At 36.3% G+C, this 24,012-nt stretch overlaps 1 protein-coding gene across 4 annotated transcripts in view; it reads right to left on the reverse strand.

The window, feature by feature from the left end:
• Positions 1-24,012, reverse strand: part of LOC150106691 (putative phosphorylase b kinase regulatory subunit alpha) — a 745,167-nt gene that overhangs the window by 537,578 nt on the left and 183,577 nt on the right. For all 4 annotated transcript variants that reach the window (XM_090393281.1, XM_090393285.1, XM_090393284.1 and 1 more), the window contains exon 10: positions 1,789-1,842. In XM_090393281.1, the coding sequence (XP_090249407.1) occupies positions 1,789-1,842 (54 nt within the window). The remainder of the gene's footprint in view (positions 1-1,788; positions 1,843-24,012) is intronic.

Genomic DNA, 24,012 nt, shown 5'->3' on the forward strand with positions numbered 1-24,012 from the left:
TTCATTAAAATAATCTTCAAAAATCTTCCAAGAATATCACTGAGTAATTACTTCAATAAAGAAATATGATTGCTAACTACAGTAAAATGAATCTGTTTTCATGAGAACCTACTATGGTTGTTGAAGACAAGCAGTTTGAGGAGAGCAGGGTATAATCTAGAGCAGGGGTTCTTCTTCTTCTGTTCATTGGACATCCACAAATGTCATATGGTCATTCTGATGCTCAGTGATGTGCCACACCAGTCCTCGCCATGTAGTCCTGTTGTATGCTTTTCTGGAGGCTTCAACTCTCTGAAGATCTCTCTCTCTCACACACACACACACACACGTCTATCTCACTGACGGTCTGCCTATTCCTCTTTTTCCAGAAACTTCACCTTCTTTACTGTTCTGAGAAGTCCTCCTTCCATCCTTTCAATGCGTCCAAAATATTTAACTTTCTTCTGCCAATATCCTTAAGGAGCCTTAAAGTTCTACTGATCTTTCTAACACCCATTCATTTGTACTGTGGTTCTTTTCAGCATATGATATCCTCAACAGCCTTCTGTAACACAACATCTCAAAAGCAGCTATTCTTTTCTTATCTGACTTCTTTAGATTCCAAGTCTCACATCCATAAGTCGCAGTTGGAAAAACAACTGCATCCAAAATCCTCAACTTTGTTCCCATGAAGATTTTTGACAAAAGTCTCTGACTGTTGTTTTTAGCCATTCAGAGCAGGGGTTGGGAAGAAAAACTCTGAGCATGCTAAAAAAACATGCCTCGTATTTTGTAAGGTGGGACATGTGCGTGCATGCATGTGCGTGTTCTCAATCACTGATTATATAATTTAAAATAAATCTTTTATTATTTTTAAAACAACAAAGAAAATACAAAGGGTTATGCAAAAACACTAAGGTTTCTGTCCTGGGAAAAATAGCTTGAGTACTTTCACAAATTTATATTTACAAATCTAAAGCAGAAAAAAAAAAAAAGCATATAATTTATTATAACTTTTATTTTAAAAAAATGAGTATTGTATCATATGAATTAGAGATGATGATTCAATTTTTATTACAAATTAATAAATACTGAGAACAACGACCCTACTTAAGTGAGACAAGCTGCAGAAGAAGAAGAATGAAACTATTTAATGACAGCAATATATATGTCATTCACAAATCAAGTGCAATAAAACAGACAAAAGTAATAGACATTTACTTGTGGCTGTTTCTATACATTTTAAGTCATGAAAATGGGAATTCCTGGGACTTTGAAAAACAATGTCTCAAGTATCAGGAACAGAAAAACAACCAAGACTTAGAAACCAGACAAAACACCAAATGCAAAATTTTACTGTGATCATTTCGAACCAATTACTCATGAATCAAAAAAAGCTTGCATCTAGCCATACTTCAGATTCAACATATGAACACAGTGTATTCTTTGATATACTGCATTAAGACTCAAACTTAAATGTAACATCAATTAAACACATTTTTAATATATATGACAAATTGGCTGTATAAATTATGATTTCATTTTTCTTATTAAATAATAATTTTTAGTTCTCAAATTTTTATCCTCACTCCTTTCGCAACTCCTAATCCAGTCTTACAAAACTGACTGATGGTGCTGGTGTGTATGCTGTTTGTTCTGCCCCATTTCCCAAAATATTGTAATTGAATTTTAATGATACTCTGCACAACACACATAATTTTTTATGAAATGCTATTTAAAATATGATAGTTTTTCTCAGTTATCAAATGTCTTTACTAATAATAAATCAAAAATTAAATACAAACTTGCCTCTTTTGCAGTCTTGTGACCATCTCTCAAAAACCTTCTACAACCATATTTTCCCTAGAGTTAAAAAAGAAAACAACAAAAAGCATTTTTGTACAATACAAACCATAATATAAATGAGTCTCACTGTAGAAAATTCACAGTTACGGAAGAATGATTTATTATATGAAAATTTGTATAGCATATTTCCTTTAAAATAGCATTGTTGCAAAAGGAACTATGGTTATGATTTTTATTTTCAGTGGGTTTTCATATGTGGTAAGAATTGACTAGTAATGTACAACAAAAAATGCAGTAGTACAATAGTGAAGCAGTTCTTCAGACCATCCCATTAGATAGTACAAAGGAACTATTCCAATAGTAATGCATTGAGAGGTTTTCTGCTGGCTAGCAAATAATCCAACTGCCATTTATTCTGCTGATTTATGCCAGGAGGGTACATGAATTAAATGACGTGTATATATATATATGGGACACTGTCAAGGCTACACAATGGACAGGAAACTAGTGATGGAATATATATCTGCAAGTCACTACTCTAATTAATACCTTTCCTGCACTCAATCCACTCAATCCTGCAGATTTGAGGTGAAAAATCTGCAGGATTTGAGTAGGTACTATCAATAACACACTGATCTCAGAAGAGAATACCAAATAATTAAAATTTTAAAAAATAAGAAATTCATTGAAGCATAAAAATGTCTATTAAAAATTCTTCTGCAGCCAATTTATCTATATTTGTCGCCTAAAACCAAATAAAGTGTATTCCAGGCTCTACTCTATTACCTCCCCTCTTTTTTTTTTAAGTAAATGATCTTCTCTCATTAATCTCAAACCTTATCCATAGTTCTGCTGACAATGGCACACTTTATATCTACTCATCTAACCAATCTTACCATTCTCAAAATCCCAAGCTTCAAGGTCTTCCAATCAATGCTTTACTGTCTCTATTATCCCTGCAATTCTGAAAACCAGTCAAAATACCTAGTCTGGTCATCTTCCTTGAAGAACATCAGCAATCTACAACTCAACTGGCCTCCTTTCTACAAGGCTCTCCTCCTTCCAAAGACACTGCAGATGTCAGTTCTCCACTTGGACCACAACGCAGACCATAAGTTTCCTTTACTGGAAACTTGAATGAGGTTGTGTGATTCTGTGACTTCTACTCCTTTCCATGGCCAAATTACTGGTTGACAAATTCTCCTATCCAAACATCTGCTCAAACAAAATGATACAATCCTTACAGGAATGAAAACATCTCACATTCCATATGCGGGCTGTAGTAATGAGTAGTCCATGGCAGTTCAAGTAAAAAAAAAAAAAGTAAACATATCACAAGTAGATCAAGAAGAAAACTCCAGCTTCATAGTCAGTCAAATACTGTGACTCATGACAACTGTAAAAAATAAATCCAAATCTGATTTTGAAAGGATCTCATGCAGAAAACTTGATTTCTGTCCAAACAGCAGTTACGTCTTCCAAGGCCATAAATGCAACCTTCAGATCCATTTTTCCACCTCACATACAGATGGTACTACTGTAACCTAACCCAAATAAAGAACTGACCTACCAGATCATTCTCTTCCAAATCCTGCACTGATGATTAAAGCAAAGTACTGTATTCCACTTTACCAAGAATTTTTCATGCATACCGCCCTAGTATTTTGTCAGAAAGAAATCAGCAGAACTCTGAAACACCAACAAACCACTGATTGCATTCTTCTTACTGTGCTCCAAAATTAACAAGTATGCCATACCTTTTTTTTTTTTTTCCCTATTCAACTAGCATGGAAAGAAATCTATATTCAGCCTATTCCAAAAAATGATAAAAGTCAGCCAACAACTACTGTCAAATTGTTCTTACTTCAGTTCTCTCAAAAATTGTGGAGAAGACCTTCAAAATTTCATTTTATTTCCCCTCTTGTTAATACCCAGGTCTCCAAACATGAACAGATTTTTTTCTCTTCTTGGAAGTGACTAACTTATATCCCTAGTTTAACCTGGCACAAATACATCTTAGTCATCACTTCTTCAGCCTCCAAAAAATATATATTTTTCTGCCAAGACTACTTTCTGGCCTACATCATCTCAAATTTGCTCAATCTTGAAATACTCACACATTTAGGGGTGGTGTACCTAAAAATCTCTCTAAGAATACTTAATACTATCTAAAAGATGCTATCCAATCTCTCATATCTCTCACAGAGTCACTTCAACTTCTCTTCTTTAAATTCCATTTAATCCTATTCTTTTGAACAGCCTTCCTCATACTGTTTATCCCAAAGAACAAACATCACCTGTTCAAGGAAACATAACAGATTCGTTCTTTTTTTTGTGTCATCTTTTTCCCACACTGGGTGTAAATTCGACAGCATGACAGTAATATGCTGTAGGTTTTAACAACCTTTTGTCTTTGGATCTGATTAAAAAAAATCTGATCTGAAAATTATTTGTTCAGTCAGAACAGCCTATTCACCTTCAGTGACAGTAAAAGAGAAATGGGTTGAATCCCACTTTGACAAGGATGTTTGTTAAAGACTACAGTTAATATACCATTTTTATTTTCTTATGTGACATATGCTTACTGGAAGCCTGAAGTGACTAAAAAAAATTCATGTTTGATCATTAGAGCAGCATTTTCAGATTACTTCATCCTTATTTAATCACCATCAGTGCTAAAGATATCAAATGCCAATCATATCTGATGCTCTTTTCACCATTCTTTGCCATTTTCTCAGCACATTGCCAGGTGACTCAAATCCTGCAAACTCTTTTTACACCACTCCTTCACATCATCTACCCACTCTCTTGCCTTCACCATCTTCTTCTGTTTATATCATCCATTGTATCAAATATCAAGGTTTGATCTTTCCACTGTTATCCATTCTGCAGATATGTCCAGAAAGTTAGTTTTCAGATTATTTTCTGCATTAGGCTGTCTTTGCAGTTTACTTTCCTATACAGTTTTTCATTTACTACCTTTTGCACCCATCCCATCCACAGAATCTTTCTATGACATTGTTAAAACGTGTCGTTGTGCCATTGTAATATCTTATCTTTGTTCTTATCTTGTGGTGTGTGGCCATCTTAATTCTTAATCTTTTCTTAGTATCACTTTAACCTTATGATTCCTACTGCTCTAAATTACTCTGGATTTAGAGAAAGATGTTGAAAGTTTATTTTTCACTAAAGATACTGAGATAGGAGTGTTGGTAACTTGCTCCACTTTGCAACGAGTTGCCCTAGTGTTGTACCACCTTATCCCAGTCCTGAAGATACTTTCAGGCACAAACTTTGTTTGCTCACACTTGGATAAAGGATTAAACTAATTTTATTATACTCTAACCAAGTGAAAAATAAACTTTCAACATCTTTCTCTAAATCCAGAGTAATTTATTAAAAAAGGGGTGGCACACCATTTGGCAACTCCTATAGGTAGAGATGACCTGCTAATGCTTCTGCCTGGTATCTCCAGTTGGGCCTGGCTCCCACTGAAGGGACCTCAATAAAGGTCGAAACTAGTCTGGGTAGTGGCCCTTCCCTTAATGTATAACATTAGACATATCCACAAGGAGATATGTTTTGCATTATAGGAGATACTGAGATAGGAGTGTTGGTAGCTTGCTCCACCTTCGCAACGAGTTGCCCTGGTGTTGTACCACCTTACCCCAGTCCTGAAGATACTTTCAGGCGCAAACTTTGTTTGCTCACACTTGGATAAAGGATTAAACTAATTTTATTATACTCTAACCAAGTGAAAAATAAACTTTCAACAACTTAATTACCATCTTCAATAAAAATTTTGACTAAATAGCTGAAATGTTTTACTTGTTCTGATATTAACATCTCCAATTTTGATATCAGATTTAATAGCACTTTCCTTCATAATGTGATCTATATAGATGAATAACAGAGGGGATAATGTACATCCCTGTCTAACACCAGATTTAACATTAAACCACCTTCCTGTACTTCCTTCAGTTCTAACTGCTGACTTACAACTCAAATAAAGACTAAAGTATTGCTCGATATAATGTCTTATTTCCACAACATAACTATAGCATTTTGAAGTAAGATTTTACACAACATAAGTGTAGCAAAACTTAAATATAAATCCTTGTTATATTCCCAAAATTTCTTAAATATTTGTTTTAAAGTGAAAATCTGATCCTGAAAACCTCTATTTGGCTTGTTCTTCACCATGCTTCCCTGCCACAATTTTTCTTAACAGTTTGTCAAGTACACTTGCATAAATCTTACAGGAACACTCAGTAGGGAAATACCTCTGTAATTCTCACATTCAGTTTTATTTCCCTTTTTAGAAATTGATACTATGAGACTTCTGCTCCAATCATTATAACATTATGTATTTGTCATTTAGAAAATTTTCACTTGTTTATATCATCTTTGTTTCAGTCATCCCCTATTATGTCAATCTGGTACTTAATGAATTCTTCGTCTAGTTCCATTTCTTTTCCATTGATGCTTCTTATGTTGCCGATCTTGAACTCTGTTGATGTTGAGTTGGAGTCATATTCAGGGATTTGTTCCATTAGCTGACTTTTCACTGTTTGCCTTGATTCCCTAACGAAAACAATGGGGACCTTGTTTAACCAGGAGATGCCCAAGCTGGCAAGAAAGTCTGTTTTGTTGTACCATTATTTTAGATTGTGTTTTCACTGTCATGTTCCAATGTGTACACTAGGTGTGTCAAACTCGTTTAGCTTTGTGGATTGGATTGAAGCATGAACTAGATCTCATGGGCCAAATAAGGACAATTATTCCTAAAAACCCTATCACAGTATTGGTAATAATTTGACAAAAACATTTTTTAGATATTTTTTATGTAGACAAAAAGAAATCAAATAAGTTTTTTTTTTACCTTAATTTTGGCTGCAACCTCCTGAAACTTGGCTTCTCTTCTTTTCCACCAGAATATTAAAGTTTGGAGAGAACGACTAGGTAGTTGAGACTTTCATTATCATGTTTAAATGGTAATCAGTTATTCTTGAATGATATTTTGATTTATATGCATTCGAGAGAATAATTGCTAGCAAACATATGAACTTCTGAACACAGACATTATTCTTGCAGAAAATAGTTTGAATTCTGTGTATTTATCTCCCAAATACTAAAATGTTTTTATGTCTACTTTTGGAAATTTATCCTTACGAGTTAAATCACACTTCATATCTATCACTTCAAGTTGGAGTTCTTCAGGACAATGTCTATGTCAACAGAAAATGGATCATTTTTGCTTCATTTCATATTAATCTAAGAACCTTTTTTGAAAGTCTCTTCTTAGATCAGAAATTACATAAGCTGTACTTTTTGAAAGAGTATTTCTCATAATTGGGAGAATAGCCGAGTGATTTCAAAGTAGCAAAGTGAAATAATTCCCTATCAACAATTGATCAGCCCAAAGCTCAAACTAGATCTCAAATGCTTCAATGTGTGAAGAAAGTTCAGTCACTAATTTAGTGCTTCCTTGCATAAAAATGCATCTGAATGATTTAAACCTAAAAAGGTTTAGATCATTCAAATGACCAGTAATGTCAATCATAAAAGCTAAATATTGAATCCATTCAGTATCTTCAAATTCAGATATTTTTATTTTCATTTCCATAAAAATTTTATTTCACAAAATAATTCATAGAAGCATTTCAATACAATATGCTTACTTAGCCAATGAATATTACTGTTACCGAGCAGTCCATTGGAATATTGATCTCGCTTAAGAAATTATTAAATTGTCGGTGATTTTTACCATGACATCAATGACATTGTCCATTTTGAGAGCTCTGCAACATAGCACTTCGTGATGTATAATGCAATGCATACCGTAGAGATCGTGATCTTTATTTATAGCCTGCAATTTTGATTTTAATCTGGACACACCTAATCACTGCCTACCATTTGCAGAGCTCCATCTGTGGTCAAACTCACCATCTGTTTCCAGTCTATGTTTAATTTATCTGAAGAGATAACCAAAGATTGAAATATATCTTCTCCTGTTGTTTGGCTTTTTAGAAGTACAAGCTCCACAAATTCTTGTATGATGTACATATCATCATCATCAACACCTCGAATAAAAATACAAAGCTTCATCACATCAGTAATGTCAGTGCTTTCATCAATGGCAATGGAAAATGCAGGAAAAGAATAAGCTTTATTCTTAAGTTGCAAGTTTAATTTTCAGATCTCTCTCTCTTGGATCTTCTCATGTCTGAGGAATCGTGATCTTCCTGAAGATGCTTCGCCATTTCTTTCTCCCCTGTACTTCTCTTATTGCTTGTTCTAGTTTAAGTCCAATGATTCTTAATGTTTGGTCAATCCACCTTTTGAGGGGTTTTCCTCTTTTTCTTTTCCCACATGGTTTACCCTGGATGATTATTTTTTCCAGGCAGTTTTTTTTTTTTTTTATGTTGGACCCATATACAGGAAGTTGGTTGGTCAACCTATAGTACATTAGTACTATGTATAGGTAGTGGGTTGGGAAAGGAGGAATTTGTTTACATTTGATTTGAATGACTTTAAATTGTATTCCTTGGGGAACACAGCAGGTGGGAGACTATTCCACAGTGCAGCAGTTGCAGGGATGAAGGAAGAGGAAAAAAAACTTGTTCTGTTTGTTTCTAGGTGTACTGTGAAGGGATGTTGTGCAGCAGCAGCTGCACGTGTTCTAATGAGCTTTGTACTGAGCGGGGGAATTATTGATGTTATTTCAGATGAGCATTTCACATGGAAATATTTGTAGAATATACATACTGGAGAGACCATATGTCTGTGTGAAAGTGGAGGGGGGGGGGGGGGAATTGGTGTTAAATTGTGAATGAAGATATTTGAAAATTATAATGCTTCATTCACATTTAACATAATCTGCCAAAACTTAAGCAACACTTGTGAATATTATTTAATGTTAATCTCTTGCTCGTAAATCATTATTCATATAATTACTTTGAGTTTGCTTATTATTATTTATTTATTTAATCTAGAATATGTATTAGTAATGAAAGGACTCTATATTAAAATGTCATTCAATTTATTTTATTTATTCCTGTGTTAATGTTATAAGAAGCTGTGCATATATATTATATTATAAGAATTTGTATTTATCATATGTAAATGTATTTTATGTGAACTACGGATTATTACCTTATTTATTATTTCTGAAAGAAAATGTATATATGTAGAATTCTGCTGATATGATTTTATGTAATTCTTCTGATTGAATTTAATTGGCTAGTAAAGGAGAAACAGAGTTGTTTTGAGTTAGCGCGTGCTTAGAATGTGAATGGCTATGATATGGACAGAAGCCTGTAGATGTAAGCTGAACTGGCTAACCAGATTTTTGGGTGGGAAGAATAAACACAGTTAATTGGTAAACAAAAAAAAACAAGGGGGGGGGGAAGCTGAGGGACAGCAAAGAGGCCAGTTGTGTGTAAAAAGGCGGGTGGAGATATGCAAAAAAGTCGACAAGGATAGGACCAGGAATAAAAAGGCATTAAAAACTACCTCTATGGAGTTCTAATATTACGATAGATTCCTAATGATTAGAGGAAGAATACCGCAGAGCTGAAGTCAATACATAGTGGAAAATAAGGAATTAGTACATGACGTAAATCCAATATGTCAAGACTTATGTAGCTCTGTGTTTAATATTTCAGTTAACATAGCGAAAATTTCTTTGAATTGTGTTTCCTCACGATAACCAAGTTAACAGGAATTTTGAAAATGTGCATAAGTCAATTCAATGTGCTGAAGTTAAAACCCGGTAAGACTTATCCTTTTTACATCCAGTGTGAAGCAAATGAAAGTTAGTTCCGCCTAAATTATCTTAACCCTAGCTATGGCATTTAACTATAAATAGTCAAGGAATAAAGCACTAAAGTGTTCCCCCCTTGAATTTGATAACTGCCTTGTAATTCAATTAAGTGTTTATAGACTAGAAGTGAATTAGAGAAGCTAACTATAAGAATATTTATTGTGAATTCTGGAATTTTGAACTGTGAGATCTATTTTTTTTTATAAATCGACAGAATATAGAGAACTGAGAGTTGAATGTTTGATAATACCTAGTGTATTATATCTATTCTGAGCACTAGAACTAAATCAATGTGTAGATGATATGAATTGTCTCATAGAAGAGAGACAAGTTGTGATAGAAATACTTATCTCTTGAATAATAAGCTCCAAGACTTTTGGCTTTAATCTTAAAACCTAACTAAATAGCTACCTGTATCTCAGAGATAATTTGGATTTGTTCAATTACATTATCTTGTTTAGAAAGTTATACTTAGATGTATATGTTATATAACCCTGCATTAAATGTTTTGTTTTATTGAATTCAATTTGAAGTTTGTCTGATTTTCTTTCATTGCACCGCTCACAAAAAAATTTATCAGACCTTGCGGAAGCCTTAAAAGATAATATTAACCTCGGCCTGTAGAATAGTGAGATTGCAAACGTTAGTTGATGATTGATTCCTCTATATTATATAGACTAATCTGAATATAAGCTGGCGTAGGATTATATAAATTTCTTTATATTTGGATCAGTATCAATCGACATCTAACAAATAAAAACAGAAGAATTTAAAGAAGTAAGGATAAGTTTGATTAACCATCATAAATGAATCAGTTAACAAGATGGACGACACAACATTGGGATGGATCATTGATAAGTCTAATTGCTCTCCTCTGTATTGAGTCAAGCATTTTGAGAGAGCTTTTAGGGGTCCCACCCCATATGTGAGAGCAGTATTCGATAGCTGGGCAGATTTGTGATTTGTATAATGTTAGAAGCTGTTAGGGGATGAAGTAATGTCTTGAGCGAAAGAGAAATCCTAGTTTTTTTGAGGCTGAGGATGCAATGGTTGTGATATGTTTATGCCAGGAGAGGTTTAATGTGAGGGTGATTCCAAGAAGCGAGATCTCAGACTGTCTGGAAATTTGAGTATCGTCAAAAAGGATACTGGGGAAAAATGGTTCTTTTGGGAAATAGTACAGAACTGGGTTTTATTGGTGTTGAAATTTATGAAATTTATACAAACCCCATTGTAGGATGGCTTGAAGATCGGAGTTGAGGGTGGTGGTTGCTGTTCTGTAGGTTGAGGTGAGTTGGATAAGGGTAAGGCTTATCAAATGCAAGCAAGGAGTGAAGTGTGCTGTCATCTGCAAAACTGTGTATTGGGTTGGAGGTCAATTGCAGTAGGTCATTGATATATATAGCAGGAAGAGGGTTGGTGAGAGAATAGAACCTTGTGGGACTTCAGCATTAACTGCATGGTGAGATGATAGGGAGCCGTCCACCATCACACACACACACAGTGTGCATCCAGACAGATAGCTGGCAATCCAACTAAAGAAGTCCCAGGTCAGACCGAATGATGGTAGTTTGCCTATAGGCCTTTGTGCCAGACCCAGTCAAAGGCTTTGGAGCTATCTAGTGCGAATCTTGAGATTCGCCAAACCTCTCCATAGCAATTGTCCAGAGATGGGTGACGTATATGAGTAGATCTCCTGTTGATCGGCAGTGGCGGAATCCATACTGGCGGTCATTTATTTGTTGAGTGTCCTCAAGATAGTGTAGGTGTTTGGAATTGATGATTTTTTCCATTACTTTTGACAGGACTGAGGTAAGCGAGATAGGGCGGTAATTGGATGGCAGTGACTTGCCACCCTTCTTGGGAATGGGATGAATATAGGCCAATTTCCAGTTTGTGGGATAGATTCCACAAAGGATAGGGGTCAGGTCTGGAGCACAAACTTTCAGAACAATTGGGGCAATGCCAACGGAGCCAGGAGACTTTTTTTTGTGTCTAATTTGGACAGTATTTTTTGGACTAATTTGGACCAAAAAATTTGATCTCGTTCCTGGCAAAAGGATATAAGGGGCATTATAGGTTGGGTATCTGGAATGGTTAAGGGACATTTACCATCGTCAGCTATGCATGCATTTGAAGCAAAGTATGAAGCCAGAAGATTGGCTTTTTCTGTGGGTGATGATGCAGTAGAGCCATCTGGGTATGATAGGGTGGGAATAGTGTTGGACAGCAGTTATAGCCAACTGCTTTGGCGAGAGACCAAAAGGCTCGGCTGCCGTTTGGCCACGCTATTAGTTTCCTGCTTTTTTTTGCTCTTTCAAACTCTGTTTTGGAAGCGTTGATTTTTTTTTTTTGCATCTATTACAGGCTTCGGTGTAAGCTTTGAAGTTCTGTTATGTCAGTGTTTCATCTCTACAGCCTTGGCACATCTTTTGGAGAACCAGGGTTTCGTTAGGGAATGGCAGTTCAGAGTGCTGTGTGGAATTTATGTATTCACGCCAGTGAGGATTACTTTGGTAATAAGTTCAGTGCATATGTTTGGGTTGGAAGGCTGGAAGCAATAGTCCAACCATGGGATTGTGGCATAGAAGTTGCGGAGGCTGTCCCACTTGGCACTGTTATAGTGCCAAACTACTCTTGTATGGGGAGGTGTCTGTGTGAACATTGTTGCATGAGGGGAGGAGATGAGCACTAGGTTGTGGTCAGAATTGCCCAGGGAGCTCACTACTTTCACTGTGTATTTGGAGGGGTCATTGGTGAGGAAGAGAGATCTAGGGTGTTTGGGTTATCTGGTATTCTGGTTGGCATCTGGACAAGTTGTGTAAGGTGGTGTCATTAGTGATGGCAAATGTTTCAGCGTCTCTGCCTGCAAGATCTGAATAACTGGAGGAGGAAGTTGCCTTCCCTTCTACATATGTGTCCAAAATATTGCACTATTCTCTTGTCAATTATGTTTATCAGTCTAGTGTGGATATTCAGTTCTTCTAGGATACTTTTGTTTGTTCAATTTTCTATCCAAGACAATCTTAACAATCTTCTCCAGCACCAGAACTCGAACGCCTCAATTCTTCTTCTGTCATCTTTTGTCATTGTCCAAGACTAGTAGCATAGAGAAAGACTGAAAAAATTAAGGTTTCTACAAGCTTAATTTTGGTCTTTTTGGAGATGTGCCTGTCTTTCCAAATCTTAGTTAAATCAGTCATCATTTTCTTAGCTATTGCTATTCTTCTTCTTATCTCTTTTTTTACGTCCATCTTTTTTTGTTGTTATCACTCCAAGGTAGTTAAAACTGTCGACAATTTCAATTAGTTCTACATCTACATCTCTTCTGCATTGTTTAAAACCATTTAAAACCATTATTTTGATTTTGTCTTGATTTATTCGTAAACCATGACTTAAGCTTTCCCATTTTAATTGATTTAGGATGAATATTAATTCCTGTTCGTTTGTTGCTATTATCACTGTGTCATCTGCATATCATAGGTTAGTGATTGTTCGGCCACCTAATTTAATGCCTCCATTCCATTTTTCTAGAGATCTTTTCATTATAGTTTCACTGTAAAGGTTGAATAGTAATGGTAAGGGTATGCATCCTTGTCTTGATCCTTTTTCAAATTGGAATGCAGGGGACACTGATTGTTCAATTCTTACTGTTGTATCTTATATAAATGGTTTGGTATTCCTGATTCTTGAACAACATCCCATAAAATATCCCACTTCATACAGTCAAAGGCCTTGGAGTAATCTATAAAGCATAGATAAAGGCTTAAGTTGAATTCCCTTGCTTTTTCAATTATTTGTCCGATGTTAGATATATGATCTCTAGTTCCTCGACCTTTTCTGAATCCTGCTTGTTCTTCTGAGATATGATGGTCTATAAAACTTTGTAATCTTTCCTTAATAATGTGTAGTAAAATCTTGCTGGTATGCGAGATAAGAGCAATGGTACAGTAGTTTTCACATTTGTTATGATGGCCTTTTTTGTAGAATGGATAATGGTGGAACTAGTCCAGTTATTTGGCCATTTTCCAGTCTTCCAGATTTGCATAAAGCATGTATCCAGTTAACTGCATTCTCCCCAAGGTGTTTCAGCCAGTATTGAATCAGGACCTGGGGCTTTGTTATTCCTTAATTTTTTGATTGCATGTTCTACTTCACTTTTGAGGATCCCTGGTTCCGATTGCATGTTTTCTATAGCTCCTTCGTCTTCTTGCTGAATAGCTGGGTCCTTGTAAAGCTCGGTGCAATACTCTTTCCATCTTCAGGCTATGTCATTAGTGTCATTTAAGATCTTGCCATTTTCCTCTGCAATTATATTAAGTTTTGGTTTGAATTTTTTTGTTATATCCTTAACCTTCTTGAAAATATGTTGTTTCATTAGAGTTGGAATGTCTCTATTTCTTTATAGATGTTTTGGATATAGCTTTTTTAACTTTTTGACAAAATTTCTTAATAGCTTTATTCAGGTGTAGGTAATTTGGGTTTTTCCAATCTGTTGTTTTAATTTGTTTCATTTTTTCAATTAGTTCTAGGGTTTCTTTTGCAATCCATGGACTACCATTCTTCTTTTTTTATTGGGATGTTTTTGGGCTGCAGATTTTGTTTCAGGTTTGTTTTAGGTGTATCCAATGTGATTCAATGCAGGAAAAGAATGAGCTTATTCTTAAGTTACAGTTTTCAGAGATATCCATAATGTAATAGCATTCCTTGACAATGATATATCTTAAAATAGCTGCAGTTTTTCAGGACAAACTATCTCTGAAGCCTTCATCATGCATTTTTTAACAAATTCACCTTCTGAAAAGGAATCTGATGAAATGCTATTTCATTTGCAATTGCATAGCTAGCTCTAACTGCAGCATCACTCTTTTTATGTATGTTTTCAAAAATTGACTGCTGAGTACATAGTTTAACAATTTTTTTATTCACGAATCCTTCCAATATAACCTTTAAATTTCTATGATTAGTTTTATAATGTTATTGCATGTTGGACTCTTTTAGCAACAGAAATTTGTTTATTACAAATCGAGCAAATCAGTTTACCATCCAATTTGACAAAAAAATTTAAATCTGTCCATTTTTTTTTTTTTTTTTTGCACTATTCTACATTCATGACTTTAAATTTTTCAGGAAATGACAACATATACTAAAATATTAATTAAAAAACTTTAATCAATACCCTCCAATATTTCAGGAATGTCACATTGCCATCTTCTGGGAACATAAAACTATGATATGTGCATGCAGGCTCTCCTGTCCTGTCAGGTGTCTTCTCCCTCCAGGAGATTGACTACCATGTGTGCCTCCACCATGTCCTATTCTGTACCTCTCTGCTGCATTCTTCATATGAGAGATAGGTCCAGTCTACTATATTTTTCATCCACTCCAGTCTTTGTTTTCCTCTCCTTCTCTATTCCTCAACAGTTCCTTCGAGAAGTGTCCTTTGTAGGCAGTTATGTCTCAGAATATGTCCAAAATAGCTGACTTTTCTCTTTTTAATTTCTTTTATCAGGCGCCTGTTTATGCCTACTATCTCTAGTATCTCTTCATTTGTCTTTTTGTCTTTCCATGATATCCTCATAATTCTTCGCAGCATCCACATTTCAAAGGCCTCCAGTTTTTTCACGCTCAGATTGGAGAGTGTCCATGCCTCTATAATAATGTGGACCATATGTAACATTTGGAGATTCTTAGTCTTGTTTTCAGATTTAATTCTCTAGATGTCAGTAGATTTTTCATACTGTTGAAAGTTGACCTTGCAATTTCAATCCTTTTTCTAATTTCATCTTCTGTCCTGCCATTCCCTGTGATCAAGTTTCTGAGGTATATGTATGTTTGCACCTGTTCTAATTTATTTCCTTTCATTTTGATGCATATTTTTCGTATTTCCTTTTCTCGTGAAATTATCATGATTTCTGTCTTTTTAAAGTTGTAACTGTGGCCATACTGTTTGCTGTACTTGAGGGTTTCATCTATAAGAGTCTTAAGGTCATATTTGTTTTCAGCTATTTTTAGCTAGAAGAACTGTGTCATCTGCACATCTTAGGTTATTAATATTTTTGTCCCCTACAGTGATTCCTTTGAGGTTACTAATTTTATTACATATTTCTTCTGTGTACAGGTTAAAGAGAATCGGAGACAAGACACAGCCTTGTCCCACACCTTCCTGAACTGGGAATTCTTCTGAAGTCTCTCTATTTATTCTCAAAGATGCAGTCTGTTCCCAGTAAAGATTAGTTATTAGCCTAAGGTCTTTTCTTTCCATGCTTGTTTTTGAAAGGATTCAATTAATTACTCATATTGAACATTGTCGAATGCCTTTTTGTAATCTATGAAGCAGAGGTACACATCTTTTTGTTTTTCTAGATATCTTCCTATTATGATTCTGACGTTGAAAATACCTTCTCTTGTACCTACATTTTCCTTGAAGCCACTTTGTGTATCATTTATTTCTTTCAAGAATAATGTACAGGAGGACTTTTGATACTTGACTGATGAGGCTAATTGTCCTGAGCTCTTCACATCTGGTAGCTTTTGTTTTTTTGGGAACTGGAATGAAAATTGAGTGATTAATATCTTTGAGTAGAAAGCCAGTCTCGTATATCTTATTGTATAATTTTGTTAGAAATTTCAGTCCTCCTTAATCAAGAGCTCTCAACCATTCTGCCAAGATATTATCTATTCCTGCAGCTTTATGTGGTTTTAGTTTTCTGACGGCATTTCCAACTTCACAAAGTAAAACGGGTGGTCCTTCTAAATCAGTCTGTTCAGAAATATTATTTCTTTGTTGCTCATCTAATTTCCTTGAGTATTCAATTCCATCTTTCCATGATTTCTTTTTTATCCATTAGAATATGGTCTCTTGAGTATAAGCTGTATAACTGAGAGGAGACCTCCACATAGCCTTTAAAGAAGAACCGGCTAGGGCTTCTGACCTAATGTCCAATCCTCACCTTCTCGTGGTGCACTCTGTTGGGTATCTACCTGGATACTGAACGAACGAGGATGAGCTGGTTGGGATTTTGTTGACCAAATTGTATTCCTATTGGTTAAACCAAAATACAAAATGATGGTACAACATGACAAAATTTCATGCTGGCTGGGGTGTCGCCCGGTTAAACAAGGCCCCCCCCCTGTTGTTTTTGCAGGGAACCAGGGCGAACAAAAAAGACAAAAACTGGTGAGATCTTTCCGAGCAATAAATACAAAATGTTATATTCAGGCAATGACAATCAAGGAAAAGAAGGAGTAGCCACAGTATTCAACAAAAAATACGAGGCTCATCTTGAATGGCAGTCAGTCTCAAGTAGAGTGATTTGGGCAAATATGAGAATGGGGAACTGGACAATGAGACTTATTTGTGCCTATAGTCCCACAGAAGGTTCTACTAAGGTAGAAGTGGAGGAATTTTTTGAGGTTGAAGAGAACGTTACTGACACAATGAAAAAGGAAAAGTTGGTCATTGTTGGGGGAACTAAATAGCAGAGTAGGAAGTGATTGTCAGACATACAAAAATGTTTGGGGAAAATTTGGAGAAAAGAGCAAAACTAATAATAATGGCAAATACCTGTTGGATTTCTGCTCAGGACATGGACTGGTTATTACTAACACCATGTTCCAACATAAAAATGTGCAAAAATTCACATGGAGAGAAAAGGCAAGGAATAAGAAAAGTCTCACTGACTAAGTTATTGTGTGATATTTTTTCCCTGGTGCAGGACACCAGAGTGTACAGAGGATTTGAAATTGGAAGTGATCACTATTGTCTGGAGCAGGATAAAATTGAATTTCATATTGAAAAGAATGACATGTAAGAAAGTTTTAAAGCGAATAAAAGTTGCGCAGCTCTCAGATGTGAACTGTAGACTAAAATACACAAAGATTATTGAAGGAAAAATGAAAGAGTTTGAGAACAGGAAATAAAAACCTTGGAGATTCAGTGGCAATCCTTGAAGAAAACCTTGATTGATTCAGCTAGAGAGGCAGGTGGTGAAGTTGTCTGCAAGGATAGAAAAATTAGAACTCCATGGTGGACACAGGAAGTTAAAGAGGCAGTGAAGGAAAAGAAGAAAGCATATCAAAAGTTCCTGGCAAATAAGTCAGCTTGCGCTCTTAGAGAATACAGAGACAAATGTAAGAAAGCTAAAGAGTGTGTAAAACTAGCTAAACAAGTCATGGGAGGACTTTGGCAAAAACATAGAAAATAAACATCAAGAAGGTGGCAAAATATTCTGGAGCTTGAAGAAGCTTAGAAATGTAGGAAAGAGTGCTGTAAAAGGAGTAAGAGATGATAAAGGTGAAATGAAAACTGGAGAACAACATATCCTTGAAGTATGGAGTAATTACTTTGAAAATTTGCTAAATGAAACAAGCAGTGATGACAGCACAGTGATAAAAAACACTGACCAGGCATGCAGTCAGGAATACATATTCACACTTCAAGCAGAAAAAGCCATCAAAGGCTTGAAATGTGGAAAGGCAGCAGGAGTAGATGATATTCAACCAGAAATGCTGAAGTATGGTGGTATAAAAGTCTTACGGTGGCTGCACTGCATAGTTCAGAATGCCTGGACAGAGGAACAAATTCCAGATGATTGGAGTAGATCTCTCATGGTAATCATATATAAAAAGGGAAATAAAACTGAATGTGAGAATTACAGAGGTATATCCCTATTGAGTGTTCTGGTAAGATATATGCAAGTATACTTCAGAAAAGGTTGAGAAGAATTGTGAAAGAAAAGCTTGGTGAAGAACAAGCTGGATTCAGGTCAAATAGAGGCTGTCAGGATCAGATCTTCACTTTACGACAAATAGTGGAGAAATCATGGGAATATAACAAAGATCTGTATTTAAGTTTTGTCGATTTGGAAAAGGCATATGACAAGGTGCTAAGAGAGAAGCTATTCAATACGCTGCAGTTATATGGTGTCAATGGAGCATTATATCAAGCAATACTTAGTCTTTATTTGAGTTGTAAGTCAGCAGTTAGAATTGAAGGAAGTACAGGAAGATGGTTTAATGTTAAATATGGTGTGAGAGAAGGATGTACATTATCCCCTCTGTTATTCATTATCTATATAGATCGTATTATGAAGGAAAGTGGTATTAAACATGATATCAAAATTGGAGATGTTAATTCAGCTCTTTGCTTTATGCAGACGACGTTATACTTTAGTTGGCAGGATGGGGGCGGCTGCCCCCATCCTGCCAACTACAAGGGATGCATTTGGCACGCAAAAAATAGATGGATGGAACCAGCCAAACAGTCCTCTTCCTCTAGTACAAAAATACCAGAGGCCCCTGCACCACAGCTCAGCGTCCACAGTCAGAGACCTACAAAGATAGAGTGAACAAAAACAAACAAGAAGTTATGCTGACGTGGCCTGTACAAACAAATCAGCACCTACAAACCTAACAGCCTGCTGTTACAGCCTCTCTGGCCAACATGCTACAAGACTTCAACTTGTCAAACCCTTCGGTAACCTCCACCAAAAGATTTCTCTGTGAAACACAGGCCATCCTCACAGAGCTAATTGATGAGTAGAAACAAACTTATTCCAGCCTCTTTGCAGATCATTGCATGGAATGCAAATTGCCTAAGAAATAAAATTCTGGAGCTTCAAGACTTCATTAACAGATATCAACCAGATGTTATATTAATCAGTGAATCACATCTAAGACCCTCAGAAAACCCTAAAATAAGGGGTTACCACTTATACAGAAATGACAGACTGGTCTACAGAGGTGGCAGCACTGCTATCTTCATTAAAAATTACATCAAGCACAATTCTGTGAACAACCCTCCAGCCACTAATCTTGAGATCACGGGCGTGGAGTGTTCACCAGCTCGGCTGGCAGACTGAAAATCTACTCTGCTTACAACCCACCCCTAAATATCTACTACACTCTGACCTAAATGCCATCTTATGCGTCAGAGAACCCACCATTATAGCTGGGGATTTGAACTCAAAGCACCCTGCATGGAATTTCAGATCCACCAACAAGAACAGTTGCATCCTTTCCAACTTCATAGGATCACACAATGCTGTTGTGGCAGGCCCCACCGAACCAACTAACTCATCTTAGTACATTTGGAACTGTGGACATCCTGGATATAGCTATCCTGCAAGACATTAATCTTCAATATAGCCTAAGATCATTAAATGAGTTGTCATCTGATCACAACCCAATACTATTTCAGATGGGAAGACAAGAATACCTGTCTCCTCCCCCCTCACTCCTATATATCGTGGGAAAGATTGTCGGAAGTGCTCAGGGATAGTATTGGCCCTGTTCCTCACATACGTACAAAAGAAGACATAAAATCTGCAGTTACAAGCCTTTCCCAACTAATTAACTCTGCCATAACGGTAGCCGCCTTCTACAAATCTATCCACAAGCCTGGTCGTTTGCCTGAAGATATTATGAACTTGATCAGGGAAAAAACAGAACCAGGAAAAGATTTCATAACACTCATGCGCCACAAGATGAAACAAATCTAAACAGACTTACGGGGACTGTGAGAGATGCACTTAAGGCTCACAGAGACCATCTATCAGAAGAAAAGTTAGCCTCTATCTCACCTACTGATCACTCTGTCTGTGGATTACTAAGAAATATCAAAAACAAAGGCACTCTTCCCCCAATACTCTCTGACTAGGGCCTTGTACACACTGATGGGGACAAGGTGGAGGCCATGGCAGGAAATTTGGAAGACCAGTGCAAACCTACATATGGAAATCTAAACTTCAATCACACATAAAATTCACAGACAGGTCAGACGCTCACTCAAACTTCCTGATACCAGTACTGACCACACTGCACCCACAACACCTGGTGAAATATATAATATTATTAAAAACTTAAAGAACAAAAAAAAAGCTCCTGGACCAGATGGCATTTCAAACAGGGTGATCAAGCTGTTGCCTCGAAAAGCTGTAGTGCACCTGACCATTATAATAAATGCAATCTTAGATTTCACTATTTTCCTTCCACCTGGAAACTGGCTGATGTAATCCCTATACATAAACCAGGCAAGGACCCACACCTACCGCAAAATTATCATCCAATCAGTCTTATCTCCAACCTGGGTAAGGTTGTGGAGAAGGTCATCCTCTCATGACTCCAAACCTCAGTAAATGACCTAAACATCCTCCCTAAAGAACAGTTCGGTTTTTGGCAGCACCATAGTACTACCCAGCAAATCCACAGAATTGTGGACTACATCACCACCAGCTATAACTGGCGGCAGTGCACAGGAGCTGGTTTTCTAGACCTATCCAAAGCATTTGACAAAATTTGGCATTTTGGACTCCTACACAAACTTATCTCAGCCAGTATCTCACTAAAAATGGTTCATCTAATCTGTTCATATCTTCAGAATAGATCAATACGTCAAAATCAATAGTTCTACCTCATCCCAGCACCATATCTTCACTGGAGTGTGGCAAGGATTCCTACTAGCTCCATTGCTGTTTTCTATATACATGTCGGACATCCAGCACAATCCGATGTCTTCCATCTTGGCCCTGTATGTGGACGATACAGCAATACTAACCAGATCTTTCCGACCACATTTCATTACCAGAAAGCTTCAAGAAACCTTAAACCTTCTAAAGCTGGAGGGTTGGTTCTCCAAATGGAGATTGGAAGTCAACCCCCAAAAAAGCTCAGACATTCTTTTCTCAAAAAGGCCAATATCTCCTGCAGGAGATATTGGCCTTTTTGAGGAAGGCGGGAGATGTATTACTATTCAATACGAAAATTCTCCGGCAGACAGAAACAAAATAGCTGGGTGTAATTCTCGACAAAAAGCTAACTTTCAAACAACACATCAAGTCTGCATGCGCAAAGGATCTAAAGCCATCGCTCAGATCTATCCGCTAATTAATAGAAATAGCAAGCTAAGTAACAGAATCAAATTGCAGCTATACCAGATGAAGATTCGTCCTATCATCACCTATGCCTCTCCAGCCTGGAGCCACACCTCTAATACCAACATTATCAAAATACGAGTACAGAACAAGTGCTTGAGAATGATTCTGAATTCCCCGTGGTATGTTAAAAACAATCAACTTCATAGAGATACAAATATTCCCCATATTTTCTCTTTCCTACAATCTTTAGCATCTAAGTTCTTCATAAAGACATCTATACACCCCAACGATTTGGTTCAGCAAGCTGCAGCATACGAGGCAACGGACATATTCAAACATAGAAGACCAAAAGCTATTTTAACCTCCTGTAGCGATGCATAATCTCCATGCCCAATCAGGGCAAGCAAACTGCTCATAAATTTTACCCTCACTGTAACTGCAACAGATAGCAGGGAATATAAAAAACATCTTGCTTCACCCCTAAAGACATAAATGTCAATTGTCTCTCTCTCTTTCTCTTGTGGTGTCGGAGTCGAGTAGAAGTTGTTCGGATGAACGAAGAATGTCAAGCGGCGACGATATGGTTAAGCAGCGGCCAAGTCTGAGCATTGTCATCGATGCAACGAGACAACCAGCGAACATCGAAATTTTGTGTAGCTTCAGCCGTACCTTTCCATTAGAGGAATTTCGAGTATGAGGCAAAGAAGTGATTCGTGACTGAAATCACTGGAAGGTCGAGACAGGGAAACAACAGATCCCAGAACAAGGTAACCACACGAAGTAAGCCTGCAAGAAGATCAGATGAGAAGTGTCTCCTGAAAGATTGAACTAGTCGGTAATGTAAAGTTTTTATGTCCATTGTGTTGTATTTTAAAGGCCAGGGTGAGCGAAAGTGTTAAAATTTTTATGATCGAACTTGATAGAATTCAGGACTCTAATACCTAATCCTCTAGCAAGGAACTTTGTTGCTCTAGAAGTGTGTTGTTTTAAGCATTGTCATTAGATTAATTTGATGTGTTATATCTTAATATTTGAGGAGAGAGTAAGATATTCATACACGTGACTGTAATAAGTGAGCGGGATTAAGACAACTTGGTTCTGCTAATGTCCCTTAATGTGAAATGCCGATTGTATTATAGATCTTGTCAGTTAGTATAGCATTACTTATAGAGAATTTTTATTCAAATTAGTTTTTTGATTAATATGTACCATTACCTATGAATAAACTTTCATGTTTTCTTTACCCAAAATAAGTGTCTGATTTTTCAAGCCAATACACTACTTGCTATAAATAGAACTTGCATAAGTTAAAGAGTGGGAACTGGTTATGACTGCAATATTAAAATAAGTATCCCAAGGGTTTGTTTGTATTAGATTGCTAAATCGTATATTGTAATAGTCTGCAAGCTGACTCTCTGACAGCTTGCAGACTATTACAATATACAAGCTGACTCTCTGACAATATTAATTCTATTGTATAGGAATTAAGATGGTGCAGCTAAACAAATAAATTTTCTTAATTCCGAAGAGAAGTTCACTTCAGATTTTCAGCCAGGGAGAATTTGTCTCTACCTTGGGACAATCTCTTTGTCTGAAAGATTTGCACACGAGTTCGATTAAGAGTGAGGTCACAGAAAGGTTGAGAACTTTGTTAGATAGCTGTAACTAAGGGATTGAGAAGTAAGGAAAGAATGAAGCTGAAATAACTCAACGTGCAAACAAAATTTAGAATAAATAATTAAGAGAAGAACAGAAAGAGTAACACAAAAATAAAGGAAATATTACAGAAGTGACTTCGTGTATTAGAGAGATAAATCTTGTATAATATTTAATATTTTCAGGCAGATCGGTGTTAGAGCTGCAATAACGCAAGCTGCCTTGAAAGATATTGTCCTGTATCCTTTAATTATACGTATGGCTATAAGGTGTTGAACTCTATTTAGCTTTTGTCAATTTTTCTTTGATTTTAGTGAATGTTTCCAGACAGGTGCAGCATAAGATATTAATGATAATATAGCTCCGGTGTATATTGTTTTCAGTGCTTGTTGGCCTAATCCCCACTTAATCCTTGCCGACTTTGCTAGAAGGTTTACAATTTGTAAACTTTTTTCGGCAACATATGAGATATGCTTGTCGAAGGTAAATCTTTCATCTATTATTACCCCTAGGTATTTTAGCTAACTGGCTACCCTAGATTGGTTTTATTGGTGAAGTGCTTGATGTTAATGTGATGTTGTTTTATGTGTGTGTACACAATTTATTTTGGAAAAATTTAATGGGCTTATTCTTAAAGCATTTGTGCTTTGTCTTCAAATATCTCTGCAACTTCACCGGCTTCATTCATTCATTCACTGGATAATATTTCATAACAAACAACATATTGTGGGTTTTGATTATTAATGGAGCTAATATAAGCAAAACCAAGAGACAAATAATTGTCTATATTTACAAATTTTCTTGTTTGAATGAGACTGTGATGTTCTCTTTGACTGGGTTTTTAGTTAGATCTATTCCCCCTCTGCAGAC

Source organism: Typopeltis vanoorti, chromosome 5 (assembly GCF_054136105.1).
Source record: "Typopeltis vanoorti isolate ZY-2024b chromosome 5, IOZ_Tvanoo_1.0, whole genome shotgun sequence".
NCBI lineage: Eukaryota > Metazoa > Arthropoda > Arachnida > Uropygi > Thelyphonidae > Typopeltis > Typopeltis vanoorti.